This window comes from Melanotaenia boesemani, chromosome 5 (assembly GCF_017639745.1).
Source record: "Melanotaenia boesemani isolate fMelBoe1 chromosome 5, fMelBoe1.pri, whole genome shotgun sequence".
NCBI lineage: Eukaryota > Metazoa > Chordata > Actinopteri > Atheriniformes > Melanotaeniidae > Melanotaenia > Melanotaenia boesemani.
This window is the reverse complement of record NC_055686.1, coordinates 37,246,699-37,264,129: the sequence shown is the minus strand read 5'-3', so window position 1 is coordinate 37,264,129 and position 17,431 is coordinate 37,246,699. Positions and strand designations below refer to the sequence as shown.

General features: G+C 40.0%; 1 protein-coding gene across 2 annotated transcripts in view; it reads right to left on the bottom strand.

The window, feature by feature from the left end:
- The window catches only part of shroom4 (shroom family member 4), a 92,726-nt gene that overhangs the window by 38,174 nt on the left and 37,121 nt on the right, over nt 1–17,431 (bottom strand). For both annotated transcript variants that reach the window (XM_041986098.1, XM_041986099.1), the window contains exon 2: nt 17,258–17,409. In XM_041986098.1, the coding sequence (XP_041842032.1) occupies nt 17,258–17,409 (152 nt within the window). The remainder of the gene's footprint in view (nt 1–17,257; nt 17,410–17,431) is intronic.

Below are 17,431 nucleotides of genomic sequence, written 5' to 3'. Positions count from 1 at the left end.
GTGCATGTGTGCGAGGAAGAGGTCTTGAGGAATGCAAAGAATGTCTATTGTTGAGTTTGGGAAGGAGTGATGGGGGGCAGACTATTTTGCTTCATAGTTTTTGGCACCGCAGACCTCAGTCCAAACAACGGGATGTGTGTGTATGTGTGCAAGCTCTTCTACCCGTCCATCTGTCTGTGGTAAAATTCCACACAATTAGACGGATGTTTGTGTGGCATGTGTGTGTGCTGTATGTCTCAGGGTCCAGAAACCGCTCTGACAGTGTTGAGATGATGTACTAACAAGAAAAATACAAAACAAGAAGCAGGTCGGCGTGCAGACGGAGAAGAGCTGGTCTGTCAGAGGATAAAATCTCAAACAGGAACACATGAAAACACGTGTTTAAAGTGAACACTAATAAACAAACTGAAACTGAAAGGCAGCCATACTGTGGAATAAACCAAAACGCCACATTAAAAGAAGAACAGGAGAGTTCAGTAGGGAATTTTTGAGGAAGGGAAGGTATTGTATCAGTAATAATGAAGCAGGTTAATCAGTATGACACTTTGTTTGTTTGAGATTTTCTTGTGTTTATTGACTCTACAATTTATCAGTATACACGACTAACCCCAATGGAGCACTGTCAGACCAGAAGATGGCAGCAATGATGTAAAAGATCTTCTCAACATGTGGGCAAACTGGTGTAACCAGTGTGCATGACAGCTGTGGATGCGCTGGGTCACTAAAAACAGAGTAATTAAAAGCTACGTTTATCAGTAGGAGGTGGAACTGAGCACAGAAGGAAATGCTTCTGTGGGAAGGAATAAAAAAGCCAACAGTAAGAAAAGGTTTGCCTTTAATGTGCCGTGCACTCACCATGGAGCAACATCTTCACATCAGTATACACCCACTGGTCATTTTTTTAGGTACATCTGTTTGCTTGTTTACACAAAGATCTCATCAGCCAATCACATGGAAGCAACGCAATAAATTAAGTCATGTAGACATGGTCAAGATGACGTGTTGACGTTTAAACTGAGTTTCAGAATGAGGAATAGAGATTTCAGTGACTTCAAACATGGCATGGTTGTTGGTACCAGACGGGCTGTTCTGAGTGTTTCAGGAACTGCTGATATACTGAGATTTTATAAATAAAACAACGAAATTAGCCTCAGACTTCACAGGGTTATAAAGACTTTGCTCAAGAGTTACCTTTTTAAATTTAAATCTTCATTTCTGGTGATAAACCCCTTTTACAACCACAGCTGCCACCACTCACTCATTTCATTTGGAACTAACCTACCTCTTTCTGTAGTCTGATGGGAAAGGTACGACATCTATAACGTATTTTATTGGTAGTCATAATGGTGGTACATGGAGAGGCTGATATCGTCTGTGGTGGTAGAATGATGGGAGAACAACGGATGTTGACTCTTTTAGTGTTAGCATTTTGTTTAATGCTACATACGCTAATCAGACCACAATACATTTTCTATGGAGGAATGATTTTAATGTTAGCTGACGACTATCTCAAATTATGAATAAATAATCAAGATGGTTTTGGTAACAGGTCTGGTTGTTAACATAATATTAAAAAATAAATCAGACAACAGCCAATCAGTTACTCAGTGTAAGCACCATTCTTTTGTGATGGTTACACTTTTCTTAAGGATGTCTGAAGTAATTTGAGTTGAAAGAAATAAGTTGTGTGAACAGAATTTGATTTTGTGTCAGCCTTTAAGGCTTCCGTAGTCAGACAGGAAGTACGTGTTCTGTGTTCATGTGATGCAGTTTGGTTAATAAATGAGCGGATGGCGGAGCTATACGGTTGTTTTACCGTTGGTAAAGCCAACTATGCCGACTCAACGAGAAAGACAGTCTCATGTCATCCGTAAGTTTATGAAGTGGTTAATAGACTCATGTGAAAGGTAAAGAAGAAGAAGAAAACTACAGATAGCCACTACACTCAGTACTTGAGTAGTCTTTTTGCTGATTACGTTTTTATTCTTGCTAGAGGAACTTTTTGGATGACTAGTTGTTTACTTGTTCTTGAGTAGTATCATTTTAAAGTAACACAACTCTTTTTGAAATAAGTAAAATTTTGGTTGCTCTAACCATCTCTGCTGGTTAATGCCAGATGAAAATGGGCAGACTAGCTGGAAATGAAAGAAAGACAACAGGAACTCAAATAACTACTTTTTACAACTACTAAGGGATGAACCTTTTATAGTGTTTTATTTTATTTTATTGTTTTTGACTAATCAGACCAAATAAAATCAATCAGTCAATTGCTCGTGATGTCATTGTGACATCATCATTAATGCGTGGCTTTTAACTACATGAGCAGATTTGTTTGTTTTTTTTAATTAAAGTTTTGTGGCTCTAGTACATATGTGTCAAACTCAAGGCCCGTGGGCCACATCCGGTACAATTATACAATTATATCTGGCTCCCGAGATCAATTTATATAGATCTATTATTGTATTAATGGCCCGGTTATATGAAGTGCTGATAAACACAAACTACATATCCCATAATGCAGTGCGTCAGCTACCTTGCTGAATGCTAAGCTACCTGGGAACATTTCTACGTAAATAAAGTCAAGCTCCTGTTGTTTCTATTCTAAAGTTATTGTTAGGTTTGCCCCTTACAATGGCGAAGAGAAAAGCTGATTCTGAAAAACAGAGCCTTTCTGAAGAGCTGCATGATGAAGGTGTGCATCATCTTGTGTCCCAACCAAAAGCAGATGTTGCCAAAGCCTGAGCTGAAATACGGTTGTTGATCAGGTTTGTGAGATGGCCACTAATTTAAGAACACTGTTGATAAAAGAAGCAAAGACTTCAAATTGTAACCGACATTAAACTGCCCTGGGACAAACTTACTGGACTTACAACAAACGGAGCACCGGCGATGTTTGGTGAAAAAAGCAGACTTGTGGGGAGGAGTAAAGCTGCAGGAGGAGAACTGTACTGGTGAGTTACCAGCATATCCCTGCATTACACACCAGGAAACGCTGTGTGGTAACGTCTTAAAAATGGAGCATGTAATGAGTACTGTAAAGCAAACTGTAAACTTTATCCACTGATATATCCCAGCGCATCGTAACATTTTAAACCTTCGGCTCCTGGGATGTGACTGCATGATCACTCACATGTATGATGAAGTGAAGTCATTTCAAGTGAAGCTGCTCTTATGGGAGACACAAATGCACCCCAGTGTAACTTGCCTCACTTTTCCTGTTGCCAGTAAAGTTGAACCAAGTCAGCACAACACTCAGTTCGCACGGCACTTTGGTGTCTTTGAAGCACAAAAAAAGAAATTTGAGTTGCTGTCGACGTGGAAACTGCATCTGTACAGATTCAGATGGAGCTGATTGAGCTGCAGTGTAATGGGACACTAAAGAGAAAGTATGACACCGCAGAGCTTGTACAGTTTATTCGCTCCAAACCTGAAGCAATGTCCCAGTGCCGTCTACATGCAGCTCGAACCTTGTGTGTGTTTGGTAGCACATATCTCTGTGAGAAGCTGTTCTCAATGATGAAGATTAACATACCAGCACACAGTAGTCCTCTCACTGACGAACAACTGCAGTCCGTCCTGAGAATCTCCAGGACCTCACACCAAACCTAAACCAACTTTAGCTCTGACGTCCAGCTCCGTAAAAATGCCATCGGAGTAAAGAAAACAATGTTTTCATTTGTTGTTATTTTCACTTTTGCTGAAAAGCACAAATTAAATATTTCCAGGGTTCGTTTTGCAGCATGCTCATATTTTGAATTTGAATAATTTTGACAGGAAATATTTATATGGAGAGCAAAATCTTTTAGGATATATAAAGTTAAATTTTTTATTTTTTTATAAAATGGCATAAGAGCAAAGAAATTTGAATGTTTGAAATTGTTATTTGAACATTTACTTAAAAGCACAATTTTTATTTATATTTTCTTTTTTTTTGTTTGTTTTTTTTTGCAGCATGTTCATATTTCTAAGTTGTTTAATTTTGACAGGATATATATTTTATGGAGAGCTAAATATTTTAAGTTATTTAAAGTTTAAGTAGTTGTATGTTGAATGTTTATATTTATGAAAAAAAAAAAAAATTATGCCCTGTTTCCACTGAGCCGTTCGGTCAGGGACGGTAAGGTTTGGAGGTTTTGGAATGGTTCTGCCAATTCAGGTGAGAATTTCCACTGCAAGTCGGACCGCCACTGGGCATGTGGGATTTACACCACCATCCTAGCGTGGCGTCATACTAGTGTGACGTGACACTACAAACAACAATGGAGGCCAATCAGAAGCTCGTTTTTGTTCTGCTTGGCTTTTGGTTCTTTGTACAAACGAAACACGCTGTATTATATGACCAGACCTTATTTTTGTTTGCAGGCATCCTTTTCCTATTATCTTCCCAACGTCCAGCTGAACCATGAACTGAACAGCATCGTTGTTTGTTTCGTGCTTGCTTTTATCGAGGACAGTGATGTGTTTGTCTGCCAGTCAATGGATTTTCTTGTTAGATGCCAGTAAGTCCGCCTTACCTGTACAGTGGCACTGTCCTATGGCCCTACAACTGAACGGGGTCCATAAATAGTGCGATATGGTTTGGTTGTATGGGCCCACTTTATATTGGAAACAAACAAAACAGCGTACAGGACTGCACCCGCCCTCTTAAGGGAAACAGGGCTGTAGTCTTAGTGTTTAATAAATGTTTATCCTGTTCGGCCCGTGACCTAAAGTGTGCTTTGAGTTTTATCCGCCTGTGCGGTTAAATTTGACACCCCTGCTCTACTGACTTTTATGTTAACGTTGGTAGACAGGAAAGGGGGTCAGTGACATGCAGCAAAGGGCTCCAGGCTGGGATTCAAAGTTGGGCTCTATGTAACGGGGAGGTTGCCTTACCGGGTCACTTTTAGTCGTTCTTCAGTCTTGTGATGGTTAAGTAAGTGAGACCTCATTGTAATATTTATGTATTCCAATGGCATCCACAGTCACTAGATTTCAATCCAATGAAGCACCTTTGGGATGTGGTGGAAAGGGAGAGTCTCATCATGGATGTTTTGCTGATAAATCTGCAGCAGCTGTGTGATGCGGTCATGTCAATATGGAGCAAAATCTCTGAGGAACACCTCGTTGCATACATGCAACTGAGCAAAACTGTGTTTTTTATTCATGATGCAGCTCAATCCAATTTCTTGGTTCTACAAAGGGTTGTTGCCAGTCTCAAAGAGGTTGTCCTGGTCATGAGTCTATTATGGCAGTTTAATGGCAAAGAGGAAGTTTGGCATCAGGCTGTACCTCTGAAACTGCCTCAGTTTTCCAAAAATGTTTGGTTAAAAATACTTATCACAAAACTAGTTAGGATCAAAGTTCAATTTGCAAATTTAAGCACAAAAATGTTTGAATGTAAAGATCTAAGCCAGGTTTTCTCCAGAATCCTGCCAATTGTTATGAAATATTTAACACAGGGACTGAAGTTATAAACTGAAATGTTTATAACATTACAAAACAAAAACACAAAAACATTACCTGTTCCTTGTCAAATTTGTTGAGAAACTGAAGAAAAAAATAGGTTTTTGCCCCGTCAACTTGACTTTTAGCTACTTTAAAGGGCTTTTGGTAATTTCTGAGTCAAGTGTCATGTCAGTGCACGTCAACAATTAATTTCACCAAATTCCTAAAAGAATTTCACAAAATGCAAACTCTTCTGTTTCAACCACTTTCCCTGTTTCTTTTCTTTCATCTCCTCTTCCTCCTCCCCATCCAGCCTTGAACGCAAACCAAAGTTTAGCTAATGGAGAGTGGAGATGAAAGAGGGAGCTAGGATGAAAGAGCTTTGTTAAAAAGTCCTGTTTACATTGTCCAAACATCAGACATGATATCAGCCTCTCTTGTAATTATCATTTTAATTTCCTTGTGTGAGCTCCTGCTGCCACTGTGAGCAAACTGTACTGCCACGTTCTCTCTGGCCTGCATCTGAGTCTGCTTTGTTGCCCTGTAATCTCACAGGCTTTTCTTTCTCTATGTTTAAGTAATGAGTTGTTGCTGTCAGGGTCAAAAATGGCTGAGACCAGGTAGGAATGTGAGCTCTGGTCCTTACTGGAGAGGTTACTTAGTTTTCAAGGCTAAAGATTTACAATTTAAAGATTAAAAAGAAGGTAAATGAACAACATAAAATAAATACCAAGGGTTTAGTATTCTACCATCATGCACACCTGCATGTAATGAGCAGCTTCCTATTCCATCAGCAGCTGTAAACAAACTGTTTAGTCTTGTCCCGCTTCTCATTTCGCTCACTGACACATCCACGCTGGACAGGAAGTCAGGAGAAAAAACTCTGGGAAGAACAGGAAATGATCCACAAACTGAAGAATGCAATTCTGCCAGGACCCAGGCAACCACTGAGAAAAGCCTAAGCATGAACACACTCACATCCTCATATAGCTATCCTTATTAGGATGCCGTACTGACGTCCAATTTTGTGGACAGCCTAACCCCTAACTCCTGACCTCAATTCGCACATTAACCTGAACCCTATCCAGGTCTTCAAAAGTGATGTTTTGCCTTGCCAGGAAAGAGCTTTCGTCCCGGTAAGGACCACCGGTCCCAACAAGGTCAGTAAATAAACCACAAAAGGTCCCAAGGAGGCAACAAAAACGAGAACACACACATCCACAAGTTCAGGACGGATCTAACAAAGAGTCTGTGAAAACAGGAAGTACTATGGAAGAAACATTTCCAGGTCGAGCCAACAAAACACTGTTGACATTCTGTCCCTTCCAGAAATACATTGGAAAATCCTCATCCACTTCAAAAACACCCCCGAGAATATGACAAAAGACAAAAATACTCAGCAGTGATGACACTTTGATGGAAATGTGTTGAAGGCAGGAAGTTCATAATGGGAGCTACATATCAGATACAATAGGGATACAACAGGTTTAACAATACAGAAGGTAAATTACGTTACTAAAGCTGTGCATGACAAATATTTTAAACAAAATATACACATTTCACGCCGTTAAAGAGTTAACGCAGAGGTCAAAACCTTTTCTGAGTGTCTTGAAGTCTCCACGCCAAGAACATGACCTTATTATTAACCTCATTATTGTTGACCAATTCGTTGTTTATTTAGGGTTTATTCTTTTAGATGTTTTTTCTGAAAATATGCCCGGGGCTAAAGGGGTTATACTCATTAATGGCCGTAGCAGCAAAGGAGTCCACACAGCGGTAGCAGCACATAGGGATTATAAACTGGCAAGGTATGAAGCAATATAAATGTTATTGTTCTACATAAAAACCACCTCCACATTTATAATGTGTGACTTTTATAACTCCTTTAATCACAACAATAACTATAGTATTGCATAGTTTAGCTGTAAACAATAGATGTAAACTGTAGCATGTGTATTCTAATAACATAACTGACATCTTGTATGTAGACTGCATACATGCATTCGATTTACTGAAGGCAACTGAAACATGTTAATGAGGTCCTTCCACTGCCAACAAACAAATTAGAAGCTGAAGGAAAAAATCATTTGGATCATTTATAAAAACGAAAATAAATCTCCAGGGACATTGAATTTTCACTGATTCTGCTGGTATCCAGGTAGTTTATTTAGGCTGGATCTGAGGAAAAAAAACAGACTACAGGAGACCATTGTGAAGGAAAGCTAGGCACCTTAACTCAGGCTGGGTGAGGATCTATGAAAGCATTAAGCCTGATTTATGCTCGCGCGACATCCGAGTGCGGTCGTTTACGGCGTAGCTGATGCTGGTGAATTTGCTTTCGCACTCGAGCGTAGGGGGTACACGTGGTTTTGGTGTCGTGCTGCAGTTTCTCCTCCTAATCTGAAGGTGGCAGCAGGGGTGGTATGGGCCGGTAAACTCACCAGGTCGGAGTTCTTTTGATGGTTCAGTTTGATAGATATTTTCTGTTTTAAAACAACAATGGCGTCCAGTTTGATTCAGTGTCTTTATTAGCTTGTGGAAGAAAACAAAGAAATAATTTGATCAGCCTCTCATCAACTTGATCCACTGGTTATTGTTTTTAAAAAACAGTGGTGACCACACAAATTCAGCCAGAAGATCCAGATATCCGGCAACACGTGATCCCAAACTGACCAGTCACAAGAGATTACCTCTGCGTAACCGTCTACGAAGCAGGGGTGCACGTCAGGTCTGGAAGAGGTTCCCGTTGAGCCTCTGCAGAGCTACTCTGAGCCTAAGCCAGTGACGCAAACCATAAATCTGCCTTTAGTCCCTCAGGGTTCTGTCCTTCATCACCTGCACTTTTCCTGTGTGTTTTAAAGATCTTTTCTTGGAGTTTTGTATAAATGTGGCTGCTCTGTGGTCCTCTGTGTCTGTGCAGCACTTTGCCTCCTCCTTTTCCCATCCCTGTTGATCAGGTGGTCGGTTTCTCTGTTGCAAGTACCATCTCTCTTGTTGCGTTTATTGTTCAGCAGATAAGGAGGAAACTAGCGTTTCATGGTTCCCACGACACATATTTACCCCAAAGCAATGTTTTTGTCAGAACCCTTTTCTGCCTGTAGTAGTTGACAGTCGGTAGAAAAGATTTATATTTTAGGGCACTGACCAGGAAACGGCTGGCACAAATTAAACCTTTTTTAAGGTTTAGATTTTATAAAATATTGAACTGAAAAAAAAAATAAATACATTTTTAAAAAGTGGAGAAACATAAAAAAAAAAAAAAACACAGCCATGATATATATTTTTTATCAACAGTTCTTTACTTTGGGTGATGTAAGCGATGCAGTCATCGTGCGAGGAACACAAAAGAAAGACAGAATGATGTGCCAGAGCAGGAAGTCGGCGTAAAACGGAAGTAAAATACGTACACGTATTCTATTTTGAAAGATTATTAGCTGCTAATATAGGAGCTAAAATTCTTTTCCTCTTTTGATTGTTGTTGTTGAACAATGTACAAACTTAAGTCATGAATGACTAATAAACTTTTACCTGTCCCTCTTGTTTGCTGATGACAAAACTATTTCTCTTACATTGTGTACAGTTTTTTCCAGCTGTTTTTCTATCAGATTTTCTATCAGCATTTTTTAAGGCAGTGGCAACCTTAACTAGGAGAAAAATACAACACTGCCTAACAGTTGGCTTGTTAAAATGGTTATAAAGAATCACTCCTAAAAAAATAAAGAAAAAAAAAAGTAAAACTGACCCAAACACACAGCTGCCTCACCCTGCATTGAACTGCTGGGCAGGCCAGTAAATTCCTGTGGTTCACCAGATTTAGCCTACAGGCCTTCCTTTGGCCTGCTCTCCTTTCAGCAGTACAGAACAATGCAGCGAGCCTGAACTGAATTCGTTTTATTTAAAGAATGAACAATAGTGCAAAGAACAGATTGTGAAAGCCTAAACTAGCAAAAAGAAAAGAAAGCAGATTTTTTTTCGACTTAGAGAACAAATTAAAGAATCATTCCGTCAGATTTGTCAGATGCAATATTTCTTTTTCACAAACAAACATCAGTTTCTAAGCTTTTTCATTAAGCCTGAGTTTAGTAGACATGTTGGACAAAAGCATCATTTTTAAATAATTTCTTCTCACCAAATCCACATTTCTTTCTTCTGCATTTACATCATATAATTAAATTCACATTTCCCTACTTGCTTCATCAGCTGAAAAGGTCATTTATTCCAAGTCGAACAGTAAAATACTGTACAGGAGAGCCCCAGTGAGTAATTTCCTGACTTTTCCTAGACAAACCCAGAAAACTATGTATCTGCTCTCCATTTAGACTTCAGTCATTAGAGCCTTAATTCACCTTAGCCTAACAGAGGGGGGCATGTAGGAAAATTTCTCATTATTACTGAAATACATGCACACACGTGCATGCGCATGTAGAAAAGTACAACTGTAAATGTTCTATAAGGATGCCGTCATGGAAGGCCAGGCAGATAAACTGTAATGCAACTCTATTTTTCCATTACAGATATACATCGTAAATTTGTTATATTATCTTAAATTAACCCTTAAAACTCCACTAGACTCCACCAGTGCCCCCAGGAATTCTTGCTTTTATTGTCAACAATTCCGTGGGGTAAATTGAGATTGATAGCTTACCCTTTATGTGATCTAAGGAAGTTTTCCAGGCATTCATTTACATCCCATCCAGGAGGTTTACATTCAGCCGCTAAGTGTAGTGTTTATTCAGAGATTCTATATGGTAAATCCACTGAGTGATCAATGAAAAGCCCTATATAGCAGCTGATTAGCTCAAGTTGGCAGAGCATCCTTCTCCCATGTGGGAGACCAGGGTTTGAATCCCCCAGGAAACGAATATTAACACCTTCCGGTTGAGTCCTTGGGCAAGACCCTTAGCACTACTGCCTGACCTCTGTAAGTCACTTTCAATAAAAGCGTCAGCTAAATAGGGCTGCAATGATTAGTCAACTAATTTACCTGTCGACTATTGTCGGCAAAAAAAACAACAAAAAAAAACAAACAAAAAGTAAAACAACAAAAAGGAAAAACTACAGAGTGAGACATCGTCTTCCTCCCTATCTTTGCTGAGAGTTACACATGTGCAATAAAGCCGCCCGGGGATAAATACGGCAGCCGACCGGGGAATAGAACGGTGGCAGAGGACGTCAAAAGTCTGAAATAACTTCACATTAAACTTACAAAATAAATTAAATACATGTGAGGTTTGTAAAGCGGACCTTGCGTACCACGGAAGTACGTCTGAAATGCTCGAACATTTAAAGAGGAGGCACGTCAGACTTACATAACAACCTCATGCAAGATTTAAAAGCTGAAAGTGAAATAAGATCCATTTAATAATTATGAGATACATAACCCGATTGGTCGCCTAGTCGTTTTATGAGTCGATGACTGACCATCAGAATAGTTATTAGTTGCAGCCCTATTGCTAAATGACTAATTTATATTTCTCACAGTTTCGTAATAATGAAAGATCGCTATCACTACTATGTTGCTAAGAGACCTCTTAGCAAAAAGAACTTTCTATTAATTACATTGACAGTGTAATGTCCAATCAGGAGCAGCCAATGATAAACAAATGAAAAGAAAGCTATATGTGTGTCTGAAAAGAAGAAAAATAATATTTTATGGCTGCAAAAAAGCCAAGAAAAAGTTTAAAGTAGGTAAATTGCCGCATGAGGCAAAAGTGTAAATATGTAAATAGTTTCTCCTGAGTGTTTGTTTCAAGGCCAATATTTTTTCTTCTGGAAATCAAGACTTGACAGGCTGATATGCAGACTTGGTCACTGCTGATCTGTGTGTTATTTCTAAAGAGTACTGTTAGTAATAAATTCTGTTTGGTTGTTTTGGTTGGTCTTTGTGGGGCTGTCTATTGAAACATTCATTTTATCATTTTATTTTCATAATCTGATAACTGAGGCTGTACTGAGAAAAATATTTCTATTTTGACTTTGCTTAAGGGCTTACGTAAAAAAAACAAAACAAAAAAAAACAACAGAAGTAAAAACAAAAACGGGCAGACCAAAAACAGCTATAGCAGATGGAATTTTAAGGATTAAACCAACAGAAAACAAGGAAAGACTCCTGCATCTGCAGGTAGTTACCTTCTTTTCTTTTAGTCAGCTGTACTTGGTGGATTATAATCAATCCATAAAACCTACACAACCTTAAGCACAAAGTCTTAATGTTGATAAAATGGGAGACAACCTGAAAACATGCAACACTGAGCTGGATAAACTAATTTAAGTTTTTCTTTCTGACTCACATGAAAATACATGAAGTTTCCACAGAGGATTTGGATGTGCTCTGTGTTGCAGATCTACCTGCTGTAGCTCTCCTCTCCCCATGGGGTGGAAGGTCCAGCCAGCTGAAATACAGGCCGCTCTTTATTTTATGGACACTTATGTATTGTGAAACCAACTTAGTGCATATTCGACATTTAAAGTTCTGAGGTTTTTATGGGACTGTAAACTCAGCCTTTTGTGAATTTAATTAAATACAATCAGGGAAGCATGCTTTTAGCTATCCTCTTTTAGACGAGGTCTGGTATTCGATTCCTCCAAGAACTTACAACGTTCGGATTTAAACTATTCAAGAATTTGCCGTGTCCTTGCAATTTTGTGCAGTGACTGCAACGTTAATCCTTCACATGACCAGACTTGTGGACACCATCATATGTGTTTCTGATTTTCAACGTGCAGACAAGTGCCAAAGAAATGTGACCTGGAAAATAAATAAATGATCATGTAAATCTGTTTCAGTTGTTTTTGGAAGATCTTTTTTTTTGTTGTTGTTTTGTTTTTTTGTTACAACTTTTCACAAAAGTTGCTGCATTTTAGGTCAAAACAATGACGACAACAATACTGTGAATTTGTTGATCTTGTCCAACATTAAAAATGAATGTGGTGAGAAAGTCAGGCACTAACTGCTGATTTGTGGATGGACCCAATAAAGAAGGATTATTCTGTTGTTTTCTAGTAGTAAACGGACATCATCTTACGGTGTTAGTAATGCACCAGGTGCTGGTCAAAACAAGACCACCGCATATTGAGACGATATGCATTTTCTTTACAATTAAATGATCATTATAATATTGGAAAATTATAATCAATCCCTTGTACAACAAACAAAAAAAGTAGACTTGAACCATGTAAATGTTTGGGTTGATTATTCTGCTGTCAACATATTTGTACCATGTTTAAATTATACACATGCTAATACAGACCTAATAAAAAACACGAACCTCCGTTCATCCCCCTGCCATCCTCGCTCCAACAATCCCTCTGTGTTACTAAAGTAGGTGGTAACGAGTTCTGGCTTTTGACTAAGGGGCCTTTTCCACTCTTAAAACCACACAAGAAGAGCCAAGTTTGAAAATGTGAGCATTTCATCATCTCTAAACAAGCTGTGTTTGCTCTAACAGGGGAGTCCTCCACCGTCCAGAGGTTTCCATGCTCCAACAGTCTTGACCTAAATCAGACTGGTGATTGCTATGACGTGACTGGAAGAAAATCAAGTTCAAAGTGCAGCCGACTCCCACCTTAAACCGTGGAAGAGACTTGCTATTGATGTCAGTTACTTGACAACTGAAGCGTGTTTTGTTTAAGTGCAGGTGGCTGAATTTAAAGTTCTCCTGCCAAGAAAAACAAGTAAAAGGTTTATTTGAACAAAGAAATGAAAATATGCACACAATGCATGAATAAAGAATAAGCCTGACCAGATTAAAGGTGGTTCTAGCAGAAAATGTTAATGTTTTTATGGCTTTTTCCTCCAGGTTCTTGCAGAACTGAAGGGTTAGGGTAAAAAATATCAATATTAACTTAACTTCGGGCTGAGGGAGTAATCGTTTAATATGCGATGATCTGAATCTGAGATAATCTTATCTTTCTGATAGCAAACCGGACATGTTTAGGTTTAAATCTCTGACTTCTGATCTATTACTGTTACGCGTGTATAGATCGTGTTGGTTCACATCATTGAAGTCACACACAAACACTGGGAAAGCCAGACACACATACCAGACACTGACACACACTGCAGATTAACTGGGTGAGATTCTCATCATAAGGAGTCACATTCCTAAGATCATCTGTCTGTCTGAATCTGTGTGAATATGAACGTCCTGCATGTGCTGTGGGTTGCGTTAGACAGGGGTCTGCCTGCTGCGGGAAACCCCCTGAAAAGGTCTGAGGGCTGGACCTGACCTGGTTTCAGGACCACAAGGAGGCGAGTTGCTGCCAAACAGCTGTCTGAAGCTGTCCAAGAAGACAAATTAATAGTTGCAACACCCGGAAAATCTTCCACACTGGTTGTATGTTTTAATCAAACTGGGATTAAGGAAAGTATCGATGTCAGGATGACAGGGAAAGAAAAAAAAACATGGGAAAGAGTAAAGGCTCGCCTCGCTGTATGCTAAATGAAGGCATTAGTCCCAACATTCTGTGTTGGACATGTGCTGCATTTCAACCAACATCCACTGAGGGGCAACAACACAAGGCATGAATGGCCTTCATGGCTCAGCGTTACTTTGAAAACATCTGCACAATTTACAGTGAAGAAGTCTTGTTCCAGGCAGTAAAACCGCACATCAATGACATTTTAGTGCTGTTAAAAATCATGCTGAAACTTTGAAATGTAGATTTTAATTTGACTGTAATCATAGGAAACCTTTATTTGTAACTCACCAAAAATACCATGACAATAAATCAAATGTGTATTTGTGGTTCTCTGTGTCTTTACGTTTGTCTGTTGTGGCTCTATTCTACCTTTTTCACTCCTAATCTAAACAGCTGCTAGAAATTTAAAAGTTGTTAAAAGAACAACATTTGCAGAGTAAAAACCAATGAACAGCAGCTGATCTTAATACCGATTTAACAGTATTTAATTTTCTTTTAGCCCTTTAAACAAAGACAAATAAAAGTTCGTCCAGCTCGTTATAATATAAATATTAGTGTTTAACGTCAACGTCAGCCTTATTGTGAATTCTGCAGCATGTACAGGACAAACAAAAACTAAAATTACGGTTTTCTTAAACCTAAGTGTGATGAAATACAAAAATATAAGCCAATAAACAAAACAAGTACAATTAAACTAAGTAAATAAAACACAATGATACACAGACAACAGCCAAGTGCAACACATGTTTATGGTTATAGAGCAAAACAAGAAGTTTGAGTCAGCTTATGGTCTGGTTAAACTGGTTAAAGTGGTTATAGTGGCTGTGTGTGTGTTCCTGAGGGTGTAAAAAGTGTTGATGGGGAACATCAGAGTCCAGGGTGTGTGTGGAAGAGGGCAGAGCAGGGAGCGAGTTCAGCATCCTGACAGGCTGGTGGACCAAGCTGGCCCTCAGTCTGCTGGTCCTGGTCGCAGGCTATGCAGGCTCCTTCCTGACAGCAGCAGGCTAAAGAAGCTGTGTGAAGGGTGAGTGGGGTTTCTCGCGAAACAGAGGGCTTTACGGGTGAGGCGAGAGGTGTACATGTTTTGCAGGGATGGGAAAGAGAGGCACCAACGAGCTTCTCAGCTGCTCTCATGATGCGTTGGTGATGCCCGTGGTTAGGACACTCTCGATGGTGCATCTGTAGAAGGTGGAGCTTTAGCTTGCCTCAGTTTGCAGAGGAAGTAGAGGTGCTGGTTGGCTTTCTTGGCCAGTGATGTGGTGTTGATGGTTCAGGAGAGGTTCTTTGTGATGTGCACACCCAGGAACTTGGTGCTGCTCACTCTCTCCACCATAGCGCCATTGATGGTCAGAGGTGCATGCTGGGAGCACATTCTCCTGAAGTCCAGAACAATCTCTTTCGTCTTCTCCATGTTCAAGTACAGATTGTTGTGTTCACACCACAAGGCCCGGTGGTTCCCTCCTCCTGTAGCCTGTCTCATTGTTGCTGATGAGACCCACTATAGTCGTGTCATCTGCAAACTGGATGAGGAGGTTGGAGCTGTGCGACGGTGTGCAGTCGTGGGTCAGCAGAGTGAAGGGGGGGGGGGCTCAGCACACATCCTTGAGGAACCCTGTGTTCAGTGTGGTGATGCTGGATGTGTTCCTGCTGACCCGAACTGCCTGATATGCAATCTGGAACCAGGGAGGGTGGGAGGACAGACTTCATGTGTTTCAGAACTAGCTGGTCAAAGCACCTCATAAGAATGGGAATGAGGGCTGCTGGACAGTAGTCGTTAAAGCAGGACGGCAACGACTTGTTCTGGACAGGGATGATGGTTTTGAGGTACATGGGGACAACAGCCTGGTTCAGGGAGATGTTGAAGATGCCCATAAAAAAATCTGTGAGCTCCCCAGCACAGTCCCTCAGCACACGACCAGGTATGTTATCAGGACCAGAAGCTTTGCAAGGATTGATCCTGCTGAGCATACTCATGCTGTCCAGGGGACAGCGTCAACAACTGTTCACCAGGAGGGGGTGGAGACTTCTGCGCAGGTGTGCTGTTGTGTGCCTCAAAACAAGAAAAGAAGTCATACAGCTCTTTTAGCAGAGAGGTGGAGGCTTGTAGTCAGTGATCGTCTGATCCTTTCTCTGCTGTCGCTGAAGTGATGAGCTACCCTCCTGGAGTCCCACTTCTTTGCCTCTCTGATGCTGTGTGGCAGGTTGGCCCTCGCTGTCCTCAGACCCTCCTCATGTCCTGCTCTGACGGCAGCCTTCCGAGCCTTCAGCAGCCTGTGGACCTCCCCTGTCAGCCATGGCCTTTGATTGGCCTGAACATGTGGAAATGTTGTTAAATGTTGTTAAGCCTGACCTAAACTCCAGTTAATGGATGGCATTTTTAAACCACACCCTCTAATTAAATGTTAAGATGCCAACTGGACTTTATTTTATAGTGGAAATGTTCCTGCTGTTAGTTCTGCTTCCAGAACCAAACTACTAGCCAAATAACCTTCACCCCTCCCTCAGGCTGCTGCTGCTCAAATAAAGATGGCAATGTTAACATAAATCATTTTGATTTCAGTATTAATTATGCAAATCATGATTATTTCAGCTATTTTCTTCTAATTATATTTGAAGAAACAACACAGACTTGGCTTTTCATCATTTGTCAAGTCATAAAGGCTGTAAATTAATTCTCTCTTAGTTCAGTTTAAAATAATTATATCTAATAAAAAGCTATATTCATCCATGGTGTTTCAAGCAATTTTAAGCTAAATAAAATACTAAACGTTGTAAAATGTACCTGCATAGTAGCACAAAACAGACAAGCCACCTGGTGTTGGAAAAACAGAATTTAGCAGCAAAAAAGTCTGACTTGTCATGAGCTTAAAAATGAGCAGAAAGCAGATTAAATTTGGACTTGGATTCATAGAAAATAGTTTTTAAACGAAAGAAAAGTTCACTCTGTGTCTGCTGAAGGCACACAATCACAAGCATTCTGCATTTTAGAAACGTCATCAAACAAAAGCATGATGGAGATGTGTCCCAAAACAGACCAGAAACAAACCTGTGAAAAAGAAACTGGAAATGCTGGTGGAGAGACTGCACAGAAATCTACTCCTTCCTGCTCAGATGAGTTTGTCAGCTTCCTGTTAAACATTTCGTATCTCCCAAAAACACATTTTAAGTGTGTTTGAATGTCCAGCAAACAGATTCTTAACTGAAAAGGAACTGGACATTCACCACCTTCACCTTCCTTCCTTTCCCACCACAGAGTCCAAATCAAGTGTCAGAAACAAAGAAAATAAAAACTAAACTTCCTTTGACAACAATGCATCTGTTTCTGGAACAAATAGTCACTTGATAAATTATTTAGGTGGGTAACTCTCACCCATGCTGGTTTCACTGATGTGTGTGTGTGTGTGTTTACCTCCTCACTGTGAGCTTCAGTATCCTGTAGGATCCCTTGATGAGTATGAGGGCTTCCTGTCTGCTGCCATAGAGTGCAGATCCATTTATGTTGATGAGTTCATCGCCCACTTTCAGCTTCTTGCAGTGGGCAGCTTTCCCTCCATCCTCAATCTAAAGACAAAGAAAAGACCTT